At 26.0% G+C, this 13,923-nt stretch overlaps 2 protein-coding genes across 2 annotated transcripts; one reads left to right on the forward strand and one right to left on the reverse strand.

Annotated features, from left to right (window-relative positions):
- Positions 1 to 105: 105 nt before the first annotated feature.
- On the forward strand, positions 106 to 12,134 carry LOC111624692 (meckelin-like). The gene is made up of 19 exons (XM_023367600.1): positions 106 to 243; positions 366 to 423; positions 3,263 to 3,358; positions 3,428 to 3,569; positions 3,953 to 4,061; positions 4,164 to 4,220; positions 4,292 to 4,390; positions 4,466 to 4,564; positions 4,647 to 4,733; positions 6,476 to 6,784; positions 6,858 to 6,998; positions 7,068 to 7,148; positions 7,213 to 7,329; positions 10,510 to 10,626; positions 10,699 to 10,729; positions 10,799 to 10,887; positions 10,969 to 11,071; positions 11,480 to 11,622; positions 11,687 to 12,134. The coding sequence occupies exons 1-19, from the start codon at positions 211 to 213 to the stop codon at positions 11,765 to 11,767; spliced, it is 1,992 nt and encodes a 663-aa protein (XP_023223368.1). The 5' UTR covers positions 106 to 210; the 3' UTR covers positions 11,768 to 12,134.
- Positions 11,975 to 13,808, reverse strand: LOC111624694 (pyrimidodiazepine synthase-like). The gene is made up of 4 exons (XM_023367603.1): positions 13,116 to 13,808; positions 12,829 to 13,048; positions 12,623 to 12,755; positions 11,975 to 12,553 (listed from the first exon to the last, which is right to left on the reverse strand). Exons 1-4 carry the CDS (start codon positions 13,172 to 13,174, stop codon positions 12,312 to 12,314), a joined length of 654 nt encoding a protein of 217 aa, XP_023223371.1. The 5' UTR covers positions 13,175 to 13,808; the 3' UTR covers positions 11,975 to 12,311.
- Between the last annotated feature and the right edge of the window lie 115 nt (positions 13,809 to 13,923).

Consider the following 13,923-nt stretch of genomic DNA (forward strand, 5'->3'; position numbering starts at 1 on the left):
TAGCAGATTATTTACATGCTGATTACAATAATTTAGAAATTTAAAATTAGATTTTATAGTTAATAATGATTAATAAAAGCAAGAATAATTAAAGTCATATTTTTTTATTCTTATATCAATGTAATAGTTTGATTTTTTTAAAATTATACAGAATTTTATAATTATTTGTCTCTCTAGTTTTGTGGAATTCCTGGAAGTACACAAGAACCAATGTTAACTTTTGGGACAGCTTTTCATATCAGTGTAAGTTAAAATAATCAATAATTTTAGTTTTTAAGTAGAATTTGCTCAAATACTATATTTACAGTTACCTTGTTTAGTTATTTGAAATTTAATTTTTTGAATTTAATTTTTATATATTTTAGTGTAAAATGAGAACACAAGATCTTTGGAACAATGCTAATTTATTTTTTTATGAATTACGTATCCTTTAATATGTACTATCCTATTCTTTTTTCCAATTTTAATTAATTTGCAATGTAATAGAATTTGCATTTAATAAGCATTAATTAATACTATTTTAAACTACTTTTTACATCCAAAATTATTGTATATTTACATTCAAATACATTTTATTATCTTTCCTTTTGTTGAAACTGTGTCTTTATTTTTAGTGTCTGTTTTATTTCACAGTCAAGTGATGATTTAAAACATCAGACTCTTGACACATCCACTTTATTCAGTACTATATCTTTTATACATTTGTTTGCTAATGTGTTTTGGATTTACAACTCTCTTCTGTTGGCATGATGCACAGCTTACATAATCATTTGCTTTTGTTTTTTATATTAAACCTGATCTTCAGTTTGCCAATATCCTTTATTTAAGTCTTTTTATTTAATAACTTATTAAAATATAAGTTATTAAATATTACATCAAACATTCATTTGACACTTTCTCAATTCAAGACATTAACTTGGCAAATGTTGTTTACACTATTTCATGATTTATATAGTGCATTATTTAGCCCGTTCATTTTCTGTTATATTCCTTGCAATTGTTCTATCATATTCTTTTCCCAGTTCTTTCTTTCTGATAGTCTGATGTCTTGAATCATCACTTCATTGCAAAGTAAAACAGACACATTTTATTATATTTTCTGAGATATACACATGCCAATAAATCTATTATTTCAATTTTGAATTAACAAATTCAAAAAAGTTGCAAATATATTATAAAAGAAATATCAAATTTAATATGATAATTCATTTCATATAAATTTTAGTTAATTTTGATTGTATTATGCTAAAATGTTAAATCATTTTGACTAAGAAAGTAATTAAACTCATTAATGATGATTTTTCTGATATGAACTAATCTACATGCTTAGTACAAATAATTATTATTTAAAATCTTAATGGCTTTATTAAATGATCTTAAATTAACCTGCATATATTTCATTTATGCTGAATTTGTTTTTTATTTACATTGTTGAGAATAAAATATTTTAACATTTCAGTTAATTAAGTTATTGTGTTAATTTACAATACATATACAAACAGCACATAAAACTATTTTCTGTAGTTTTTCCTTGACTTTGGTTTGGCATCAGAGCCATGCCAAACAATTTTGGTGTCCGAGGCAAACATCATATCTGGTGGCCCTGATTCAACATCAATTACAAAAAAAATTTATGGTTTTTTTGATACATGCTTCTTGTCCTTAATTACTTATATATCATGCCTTTGTCCACTTTGGATGTTCTTGTGAAATAGGACTTGTATTGAGGGAAGATAATCACACAATTTCAAAGTAAAACACCTTTAATATAACATAATCCTGTATGCCACTACATTTTAACATTTAAGGCCTCAGTAGTTACATTTTCCATATATTCCTTTCAAAATTTTCGGAACAGACTTTTAAATTGCTATTTTAAAATTCTTCCAGTAAAATTTCTTGAATGATTTCCTGTTTCTTACAATACAATTTCATTCATTTAAACAGCACTTATTCTTTACACGAATTATCAATGCACCATCCAGTGAGTTTAATGGTTTTTAATTCTACAGGTTCGTTTTAGTGTCCACCTTTGCTCCCCTAGTTATGTTGCTGTCTGGCATAGCACTAGGCATCAGTGTATTTGCTGTGTAAGATACACTCCACCAACACAATAATAATAAATGCTAATAATCGCTAGAAGAATTACATAAAAAAGATTTTTTATGTCAATAATATCTATAATAGACTTCATTCTTTTTAAGAGTGACCTGGCAGGAATGATTGCTGTACTACATATGAAAGTTTAAAAAAATTGCACATGAACTACAAATCAATTGCCTAGTTATTATTTGCTACAAAGAACTAACATATAATAAAATTAACAGTTGAATTCAAATAGTTGAGAGTTTTTATATAGCGGGGCAAATTATCAAAAATTTATCAGCCTAAGATACAAGTTCAAATTGGATTGTCTAATAATATCAATTAAAGTATAAATTGGTTTACAGATAATGAAAGGGAAAGAACTAAAGGCAATGTTTACTAGGTATATATGGCTTTGGTTGTGTTGAGAAAAAGTTTAATGATAGGTGCAGTACACAAAGACTTTTTCACATTTTTTTAAAGTTGCTCTTGGTAAGTTTAGACAAAGGAAAGGCTGTTAAATGAGTTTGTAAAATTACAAGTTAAAATCTGCAGATAACATACTTCATTTCAATACCCAGAAGTTAGTCATACAAAAGCTGGAACTGTTGATCAAAAGCAAAAATACACCAATCATATATATCCAACACACAAATTTTAATATAAACACAAATGCAGGTTAAAATTTTAAAAAATTTTAACTTGCATCAGAGCACATATTGAATGTTCCATTTTTGAAAGTTTTGTAATTTATTTGATTTATAGAAAGGTTCTCTTACCTGAGTAAGACCCTTAAGTATGGCTGAAAACACTTGCATTTACATTAAAATTTGTATGCTAGAGTATGCGTGATTGGTGTGTTTTTGCTTTTAAAATTATGGTAATTGTAATTACCAGTAATTTCTATGATATCAAGATTTTTAATATACTTTATACATGTAGTTGAATGACATAAATTGATGAATTTAATAGATAGAATGTTACATGGATATTCAGAAAACTTTACACTGATTTATTTTCAATGATAGTATGTTTACAACAAAATACTTGCTGAAGGATTCAAAATAATAAATTTAAATCAGTTGTGTGACCAGTTTTAAGTTTAGTTATTTTATTTGTTGAAATACAAAAATCTATTTTATACATATTCTGTTATGGTGTACTTAACATATCATAGTTTTAGCTGCAAATGAATCATTAGAACATAATTTAATATATCCTGTACCAGTACGTATTTTAAACTACAGAAATGAAGACAATCCTGTAAATAAAGGTAATTTATGTTTATTTTGTTTTTACTTGACATTTATTCAGTATATATTTAATTAATTTCATCTTTTAGATCCAGATGTTTCTAAATGGCAACTGGTAAGACGGTTTTTTTTACAAGATCCATTATCTGGAATGGAAAGTGCACAAGTCACAACTCAAAAGAAGAAAAAAATTGCAAAAGTTTTCAGATATGCTTCTCATATAACATTAGAGTATGTTAAGATTATTGTTAATCTTATTTATTATAATTACAAATAAAATCAAATCCAATAAATGTTATTAATCAAATGATACAGCCAGATTCTTATATCAGGTTACAATGTGGCTAATTAATTAATACAATATCATACAATATAGACTAAAGGTAGGCCATATGCCATCTCATGTTAAATTTGACAATTAAAATTGTGTTAAATTTAATAAATTAGAATTAAATTAATTTGAGATGGTGGCTTAACCAAGTATTTCTAGTCCAAATTGCTTCATATTGTATTAATTAATTAGCCATATGTAGCCCAATAAGAATCTGGATGTATCATTTATTTTTATTTATTAATTATTTAATTTAATTAATCAATCAAAATTTTCTTTAAAGTATCAAATCACAAAAGGATGGAAAGGTTGGAACTATTCTTCCACCCCTGCTGACGATCGAATATGCAGAATTAACATCAGATGATTATTACAAAAATGAACCAGTTCCTGTTAGTATTAAATAAAATTGCTATTAATATGCAAACATATGTATGTATATATGTTTTTTAAATAATAAATATGTTATTTTAAAATTAATATTTTAATTTCAGACTATTTTTGCTGTTAATTATTCAATGGATCAAACAAAGATATTCGAAGATATATCTGTAAGCCTTGTAACAAATTTTTTGATATTATCTTTTTTATGTAAAAAATATTTTAAAGTATTTAAAATTAGATAGCTATTGGTGTCTTGAGTGGATTCAGTATTTTATGGTCAGCCATTCAAACATGGGGATGGTCTAGAAGATCAGGAAGAGAAGTAATTGACTTAGCTGTAAGTTAAGATTGTATTAATGCATTTGTCAATAATAATATAAAAATTTACAAATTTCAAAAATGTTTATTTTAGGCTTTGGGCAAATTACTTATTTTTGCTTGTGGAAATCTTTCAACTATATTCTTCATAGTAATGATTGCCTGTTCACTTAATTGGATGATACTATTTAAAGTAAAGTATAAATTATTGTGTAAATAAAGTAATTTTTTTATATAGTTTTAAATAATTATTTTATGAAATTATGTATTTTCAGAAACAAGATGTATTTCATTTGTTTTTACCAACAGTAGAACAAGAAAGAAAAATAAAAATTTATCTTATTTTTGCATTTATTATGAAGGTAATATTTTTAAAATAATTAAATTATTTGATAATTTATGCATGACTAAAATAATTGAATTAACACACCAAAAATTCTTGCATTTATTATCATAAATATGGGGTTTCTCCACACCTGAAAAATCAGGAAAAGTTAGGGAATTTTCCTCCTTAAATTCTTTGTTTTTTTTTCTGACAATATACTTGACTAAGTGTAGTTGTCTGTAAGCAGCAAGTAATATGGTGCAATGCAACTTATAAAAAGGGGTGCAGAATGTTTTCAGGACTGAAAATTTCTCCCAAGCATACACAAAATTTTCTAAAAGATTTAAAGTACAAAAAAATGTTAAATAATGCTATTTAAATTAAAATTATATATTATTTTTCATTTTAATAATTTTGATTGCATAACAAAACAATTTCTGATTTTTTTCCAGTTTATTAATATTTTATAAAGTCCAGGAAATTTATTAAGGGCTAAATTTAATGAATATATACTTTTGTACATGGATTATATGGGATTTGTTAATGAGTAATAAATAAATAAACTGCTTTTTTCTTTTTTTCAAAGCTACATAGATTTATGATTGTGGATTAACAATAGAATAAACCTCTTTAATTTAATAAAACATTTTAATTTTAGTTTTAATAATTTGGCAATTATAAAAAATACATAGCTATTAATTTGAAAAAACAACTAATTATAAAGTTCAAGAAGTAATAGCATATGTGCATAGTAAGTCAAATGCTGTTTTATTTTGTAAATATGCTATACTGTAAGGAATTTGAAGATTGGGGAATTTGTATAGAGTTGGTCAGGGAAAGTCATGGAATTTAAAACAAAAATTTGAGTATGAACCCTGTAAATAGATCATTAATATGTAATTAAACAACCTTACGAAGTTTTAAATAGTTTGTAATTAATATGTATCAAAACCAGGACTGTGGAGTCTGAGTCGGGAAAAATGTGTTGACTCTGACTCTGGCATTTTAAATTTAATTTAGTTTTTTTTATTTAAATGAAAGAAAATTTATTTTATATTTAATAATTTTTTAAAATGTTTTTGTATTTTTTATAATTCATTTATTTTAAATAAAAAATGCAACAATTTAATTTATTAAATATGTATCAATAGTTTCTTTGTAGTATTTGTGTTTATTAGTTAAATTATTTTGACCCAATTGAATTTGAATATTTTTGATTCATTCCTTTATTATTTCCACTCTAAAAAGTACTCTATTTTTTTGAATGAGCCAGACTAATTTATCAGAATATATATTTTTCTTTTCGGAACAATGGGCTGAAGTAGCTAGATCACACACTTTTTACTTAGACAAACTTTTCAGGAAGGGTGAAATTGAAGTGCAAAAGCTGTAGAATAAAGATATGTAGATGTAGAATTTTATCGCTCCTCCTTTTTCCTTTTATTAAATATTTGTTAAAAATTAATTTTTTTTTATACAAATAACTATATAAGTTAAATATTAAAAATACAAACTATAAAAATATTTGGATAAATGCCCAGGGCTCCTTTTGAGTTCAAAGTAGGATAACCCTCTATGAGCACCTCTGCTCCCCCATAAAATTACTTGGTATTTAATTTTGCTGGAGTCGGAGTTGGCCTACTAAAATTATCAGGAGTTGGAGTTAAGTGTTTTTTTACTGACTCCACAGCCCTGATCAAAATAATATCTCTATAATAAATGTGTAAGATTTTATTATTAGATATAACTTATAAAATTTTAATTATGTTGTTCCATCAGTTTTTGCAGCTCATCCATATTTTATCAGTTCAGTGTACAGTTGATATATTTTTTATTGATTGGGAAAGACCTCAAGTGCATGGTTTAACAACAAAACTAACATCTCCAAAATCAAATGAAAGAAGTACTGGAGAAGTCAGTGCTGCATTAAATACAAAAAAAGATAAAATAAACGGTGAAAAAAATTTGGACTCACCAGCTGTTAGTATTTGGAGAACTTATTTTGTTGCCAAAGAATGGTGTGAAATACAGTGCCTAAGAAGAGTCCAGTTGGGTTTTCATCTTATGGCTGTTTTATTTTTTCTTAAGGTATTACATTACCTTTTTAAGTAAATAAATAATAAAATTTGTTTTAAAATATTAAATTTTTTATATTCTGTAGGGAATTGGTTTTGAAAACTTTGCACATGCTGATCCTTTGACCAATTTCTCATCAGAAAATGTACATATCAATGTTCCATACAGTTTTATATGCAGATTCTCGGTGGGATCGTGTACTTATATCATTTTGGCAACAGTTCAGGTATATTTAAATAAAATAAATTATGGTTTAAATTTAATTATATTTATTACATAAAAAATTAATTTTCAGATTTTCTTACGTAAATTGATATATGAACGTTTTTTTCAAGATAAACTCCAAGAATTTGTTGACCTTTGCTCAGTTAGTAATGTAAGTATTTAAATTATGTTTCTGTTAATTAACTGACCATTTTCAACAATCTTATGATTTATAGATCAGTGTCTTTGTTATGTCAGCAAGGCAGTTTGGTTACTATATTCATGGCCATTCTGCCCATGGTCGAGCAGATGTTAACATGAGAGAAATGCATGATCTTTTGAGAAGAGAAGAGGTATGTACTCACTTCAAAATTATATTATGACAATTATTGTTTAAGTTTTAACTTCTTATAACATCAGCTTTTTAAAATTGTTTCAAGAATTAAAGAATCCTAATATAGAAATATATATTATATAAAACAAAAAAAACTATATAAGAATTTGTCAAATAACTATAACCATCAATATGTTAGGATTTCTGATTAACTGAGTAATTTTAATGTATAAGTAAATAAATAATATTTTGAATTTTGTTTTCATTTTTAATCTTCTGATATTCTTCATAAATAATGCTTCAGTTTAAATTTCAAGACAGTATCCATTATATAACACAGTTCATATTTCTTAGTGGTTAGAATTTTTTAAAAATTTATAAATTCATTTGAAAAAATTAAAAATCTACAGAATCAACTTTATTCAAAAGGACTGCTGAATCCTATATATATATATATATTGGATACAACTGTATATTCTAAAAATTATAGTACCTTTCATGTATCCAGAAATTGTCAAATACTATAATTTTGAAAGTTGGAAGAACATAAAAACAAAACATGTTTGAAAAAATTACTTATTATTTTTCCAATTTTTGTTTTCTTAATTAATGATGATAGAATTTTAATTTTTTAATTACTTCTTAGAAAATCATAATATTTAGAATTATATTGAAAATTTGACATATTTACAAAAGAGATGATGAGAAAGAGATTCATTCAGGAAAAAAACAAAAAATAATACTAATAATTCTTTATTTATAATCAGAATACCTTTTTGTATTGGTTATGAAAACTGCTAGCATCACAGAAAATCTTTATGTAAGTTCAGAATTTTTACCAGAAATCACATAATGTGCAAGGATTAGTTTCAATGTAATGAAGTAAATGAACAAAATCAAACAATGCTACTATTGTATTGATAATCAATAGATCATTTTCTATTTGTCAAATTGTTTTTCAGAACAATATCAATGAATTAATTTCAATCTTTAGGAATGGGGGCTGGCTTTCCCGGCTTGAGCCCCATAGAAAAGAAAGCACAGTTTATAAAATTTTCTCATAATGTCTAGACAAAAAAATTAGTTATCAGAGTACACTCTTTCCAACCAAGTTAAACAGAAAGAATAATAGCAATTCCTTAAAGTTTGGGGGAAAAGTATAAAAATGTTTTTCTGTAGAATAATGTACCCTGGAGCAATGGGGTTCTCAACCTGGAGTGTATGCAGCAGCCCTGGTAATGTGCGACACTTTTTACAGTGTGTGAAATTTTGTATTAGAGATGTTTAAAAAAATGTACATTTAATAAGTAACAGAAATACCAAAACATATATTCTTCATTGTCTAACAAATAATACTTTTGAGCATCTCCTTAAAATGTGAATTGTTACACTACTTAATCAATTAAGGGTTTGAAGATTAAAATAGAATTATGACATAGTTTTATAATTGCATACAGCATTTGTAAAATTATCATTAAATTTACCATAACAACATGATAATTAATTTTAAAATCTGTTCATAGAGTTGCAGTTGCTATAAAGAATTCATTAATAAATTTGCTGAAAAGTTTACATCATTTAGATATGTATTACTTATAATACTGTTAACCTTTATAAATTGTAAATAGATCTTCCATCAAAACTAGAAAATTTCTGAAAGAAAACATATTTGATTTTTTTACAAAAAGTACTTATTTAATATAACATAGTTTAATTAATTAATCTAAAAATGTAAGATATCTATTTTTCAAATATGTATGATATATTGAAAAATTATTTATTAAGTATTTAATAAGAGGTGCTTGCAGTTTGTAACTTACAAAGTTTATTTTGGATTGACATTGAACAATGTTTTTGTTATTTTTTCTCAAAATAACAAAAACATAATTAGAAATTAAAGGATTACATAACATATTATATATAATTACAGATAAGGTTTAAGGTTGGCCCATTTTATTTTATGGGCCACACTTAAAATTAATAATCCACTAAATTAGTTTTTTGTTGTTATTTGTGAACAATGTTGTTAAGATTCTGTGGTAATCATATGTAGAATCAAACAAGTTTAATTTGAAAAACAAACTACTTGAATTATATGAAAAATCCTAGAATAGGATTTTATGACTGAATTCAAGAGCTTTTAAGGGTGAGTTCATTTTTCCAAATGTTGAAGAATTTTAAGCTAAGAGAAGAATATGGAAATTTGTGATTTGATAGTGTTTTTGACCTGTAATTATTGAGTTTATGCAGAAATTGGGCGTTTCCTTAAAGTGAAAAAGAGTGAAAGGAGAAAGTTCTGATGACAGACATTTGAAGTGCAGAGAATGGTTGACAGAGTTTAGTCTTGGCTTCATACATTGATGGATATCCTTTCTCAAAGTGGTCAATAATGCCCCCTTGTGGGCACTGGAGGCTTTCAGGGGGCAGTAGAAGGCTCAGTGATTAAATATGAGTTTTATTTCTTCTCATCGAAACATTCTTTGATCTCAGAAATAGGATATTCCTATTTCTGAGATCAAAGTGGATATTCCTATTTCTGAGATCCCCTATCTATCACATCCCTATCTATCCTATCCATATAATAATGCATGTTTAAACATTATATTTGCAATAACTGTTTTTAAGATATGCAGCAGATGGTAATGTAAAAAGGTAAGTTAAAAAATATGGTGGCACTAGATTTTTTTTAATCTCAAAGTGGGCAGTGGTCAAAATAAGTTTGAGAACCTGTGGTTTAGAATATAAGGAAACCACAGCAAGACAGTTAAGAGATGGATTCAGAAAAGTTTGTTCAGATATTTAGCTATTATTTGTAATTGATTGAATGTTGTTTATTTCAGGTCAATACTGTAAATAAATGTTTTTATACAAATTAATGCATAAATTCAAGAAAATCTGGGTTCTTCCAAACCAAAAAACACAGGGTTAACTTTGAAAGGTCATTAAATTTAAACTAATGCTGAAAAAAAATTAATATTTTAAATTACATTAATTTTCATACTTCTAGTCTATAAAATTAAAATAATGGCTTTTTCTTTATATTTCAGACCTATCACATTTTTTTAATTTTGATTTTTACTGCTATTTTGAGCAATATTTGGTTTTTATATTATAAATATATATGTATAATTATTTATATTTAAATATGAGTAAAGAAGATACTTGGTTTTTAATGAAATTTTCATTGACACAATTGCAGGAAGATCTATGTGGGCATCGCGGATTATTACCAAATACAGAACAACAAACATTTCAAATGTTTTTGCCTGCTCTTGTTAGAGAACAATATGAACATTTGCTTCTTCCATTAAATTCGGTCTGTCATGTATCACATTAACACTTAAAAATAATAATAATTAAATACTAATATATTTTATCTTAATTTCAGTATAGTCAAGCAGCCGATAGGATGCAAGGAGGCAAGTACAATTTATCAAAATTATATTATTTATTAAAAAAGATATTTTAACATTCTTTGTCATTTATAGCTGGCGGCCGACTTTCCAGGGCCGATATCGATAAAGTCGCTAATATTTATCATATGGTGAAGAAATTCCTCTCTGGATTCATAGAACATGTAAAATTATTTGAAATTTTTTTATTTCAAAAATAACAGTACAAGTTTTCTATTTAAAATGTTTAAAATTTTTTAATCTAGGCATTTAAAGATTTGGATTATGTCATCAAGGACAAATTATTTCTGGAAAGTCTCTTAGATGTAGAATTCATTGAAAATACAGACAGGGGATGTTTTTACAATGGTAAATATTATGAATTTTGAGTTATAACATATCAATTTAATTGCATTACTTATTTATTTAAGATAAATATTCTATAAGAAATAAATTAATATAATAATGAATTTCACTGTTGCTCTTATAAATTGAATATTTTAAAAATAGATCCAATATTTAAATATGTGATGCAATATGAATGCTTAGTATAACTTGGGCTTTAATAAAGTTATTAGGATATTTATATTTTAGTGCATTTGTTATTTATCATTCTTTGATTTTGTTGGTAAAAATCTAAAAAAGAAATTTATAGATAATGTTTGATTTTAATGATTTAAATGAATATTAGTATCAAGATATTTAGGATATGCAAAATAATTTATGTACATTGTGAGAAACTATACACAACTAATTTAAAAAGTCTTTCTTTTGTAGATAATGGTTACTCATTTGATAATATTTTATTTCGTGGCCAAGAAGTTACTATAGTTATTTTTGAAGTTATGCTCTTTACAATTGTCGACATGGTGGCCGAAGATTATGTATATTCTGCAATCGTAACATTTATTATAGCAAAGGTATGCTTTTCAGTTTTTATTAAGATATTAAATTTATTTCTCTTAATAAACCTTTTCATTCCAGATAATTAAATCTATAAGACAAAGTGTTGGAAAAAGAAATTTAGTAAAAAAAGCACTAATAGATGAGCGTTTCTTAGGCTAAAAATCATTTGAAAATCACTATTGGCCTTTATTATATGTACAAATATTTTTTTATCATTATCATCACATATGTATATAAGTTCAGTTGCTGCATTTATCATTATTGAATGTATCTCTTTTGTAGCAGCAAATTTTGTAATATTTAATTATTTATGTATTCACACTGTACAATCTCATTTGATAAATTAGTAATTGTTTGACACACAAGTTGCTCAAAAACATGAATATTTATTGTATATAATGTAAACATAATTTCAATCAAAAATTAGAATATTGACAACAAATCCTTACAAATAAGTTTTGTACCATTGCTAAGTAAAATATTTGAATGATTATCGGATACTTAAACACAAAAAAAAAAAAAAAAACGATTTTCTCATTCCATCCATTGAAATACAATGAATTTTCTATTCAAATTTAATGATCACAGTAAGAATTTATTGTCTTTGTTCCATTCCAGAAATTCTATAAATATTTTATTTTATATAAATAAAATAACTGCCCCTTATTTAAAATATGCCTCTTTCTTCATATCAAATTTCGTATCACAATCCATAATCAAAGTTGGGACAACCTTTCAACAATGTTGCCAAGAATCCCGCATAAGTCTGCGGATCCACAGCCACGCTTTTCACAGACTTATTCAAAGTCATGTCTTCTATCCATTTCGAAAGAAGAGGATAACTCTCACTAGGAAATTTTGTTAATTGAGGACGAATTAAATAGAGTGCAGGAATGATCTCAAACCAGGGCCAAATTAAATAGTCCAGCATTCCCAGTGTCTTTCCTAAAAATAAAAATATAAACATGTTTCTACTGCAATGTATAACATATTCATCTTTTAAATTATATTTACCTCCAAAATATGAACCTCTAGATGATAATTCACTTTCATATTGTGTCAATGGTTCCATTATATCTGACCAGAACTGTGGAAATTCCTCTTCCTTTAGCTCATTATGAAGAACTTTGGATATTTTTCCTAATATCTGAAAAAGATTTGTTTTTAAAGTGCAGATTTTCCTATTAATAAGCATTCATGTTACAATGTTAAGTTTTTACCTTCCCAAACACTTCTAGCATCAGTTTGTCTTTTGCTTTTAGATATGGATCACTGGGATAAAGTTTTTTATCTGGAAATGCATCGTCGAGATAGTCGCATATTATAACAGAATCGGTTAGCAATTTTCCTCCTTCGTCATACAAAGGAACTTTACCGGAAAGATTTTTTTCTAAAAACCATTCGGGCTTGCTTCTTAAGTTAATGTTAATCATGTCATAACTATTAAAAGAAATTGATTTCATTTTGGATATTAAAAACATTTTAATTGTTTCTTTACACAACTTACGGAATGTCTTTGGCTGTTAGGACTAGACGGACTCTCTTAGTAAATGGGCAAAACCGCATTCCATATAATCTTATTTCTTTATTTGATGGAGGCGGTGAGCTTCCTTTTAAAGAAAATTTTATGATGGAATTTTTATAATTTCTTTATATTTGATTTGATTAATAAAATAAAGCAACACTTTACAGATGCAGATTCTAGGGAACAACAGGGGCTTAAGCCCTCCCTATTGATGCAAAAATTAAAATTTGTTTGAATTTACATACAAGGTTTTGAAAAACATTTATGATGGCAACTATGGTGTATTTGACCATTCACAATACAGTCATTGTGCACGTTAATAAAAAGTATTTAAAAATTTGAATAATTAATGAGTTAGCTTCCTTTGATTCTTCTGGATCTATTACTTTTTCTTCAGACAGTACAGAATATAACAAGTAAAGAATACAAAACGGAATTTTGTATTCTTTTTGAATGTGGCATTCTATTTCCTGTCTTTTATTAAGGAATAAAATATCTGAATAAAATCATTAACTACTTCTAACAAAAAAATAAATATACATATAAATAGTATCGGTATTCAACCATTGGTTCCTTTTTTAAATAAATGACACAGTGCAAACTGAATGTAAAGTAAACAACAACAAAATTTACTCCATTCAGCAGTGATATTTCAAGTTAACCAGTGTTTTCGAATCACTTAACGTTTGTCTTTGGGTTCAAATGTACATAGCAGACTTCATGTGTGGACATTTCATTTGATTTAAAAAAATGAAATGTCCAAATGAAAGGTTCAAATGTACATAGCAGA

Source organism: Centruroides sculpturatus, unplaced genomic scaffold (assembly GCF_000671375.1).
Source record: "Centruroides sculpturatus isolate CEXI.00-Female unplaced genomic scaffold, Cexi_2.0 scaffold358, whole genome shotgun sequence".
Taxonomy (NCBI): Eukaryota; Metazoa; Arthropoda; class Arachnida; order Scorpiones; family Buthidae; genus Centruroides; species Centruroides sculpturatus.

Coding starts and splice junctions, on each gene's coding strand:
- LOC111624692 (XM_023367600.1), top strand. CDS start 211: ATGTTAACTTTTGGGACAGCTTTTCATATCAGT. Junction 10,627..10,698: donor TGCTTCTTCCATTAAATTCG/GTCTGTCATGTA, acceptor TCTTAATTTCAG/TATAGTCAAGCAGCCGATAG. Junction 11,072..11,479: donor CAGGGGATGTTTTTACAATG/GTAAATATTATG, acceptor TTTCTTTTGTAG/ATAATGGTTACTCATTTGAT.
- LOC111624694 (XM_023367603.1), bottom strand. CDS start 13,174: ATGCGGTTTTGCCCATTTACTAAGAGAGTCCGTCTAGTCCTAACAGCC. Junction 12,756..12,828: donor TGCTAGAAGTGTTTGGGAAG/GTAAAAACTTAA, acceptor AATCTTTTTCAG/ATATTAGGAAAAATATCCAA. Junction 12,554..12,622: donor TAGAGGTTCATATTTTGGAG/GTAAATATAATT, acceptor TTTTATTTTTAG/GAAAGACACTGGGAATGCTG.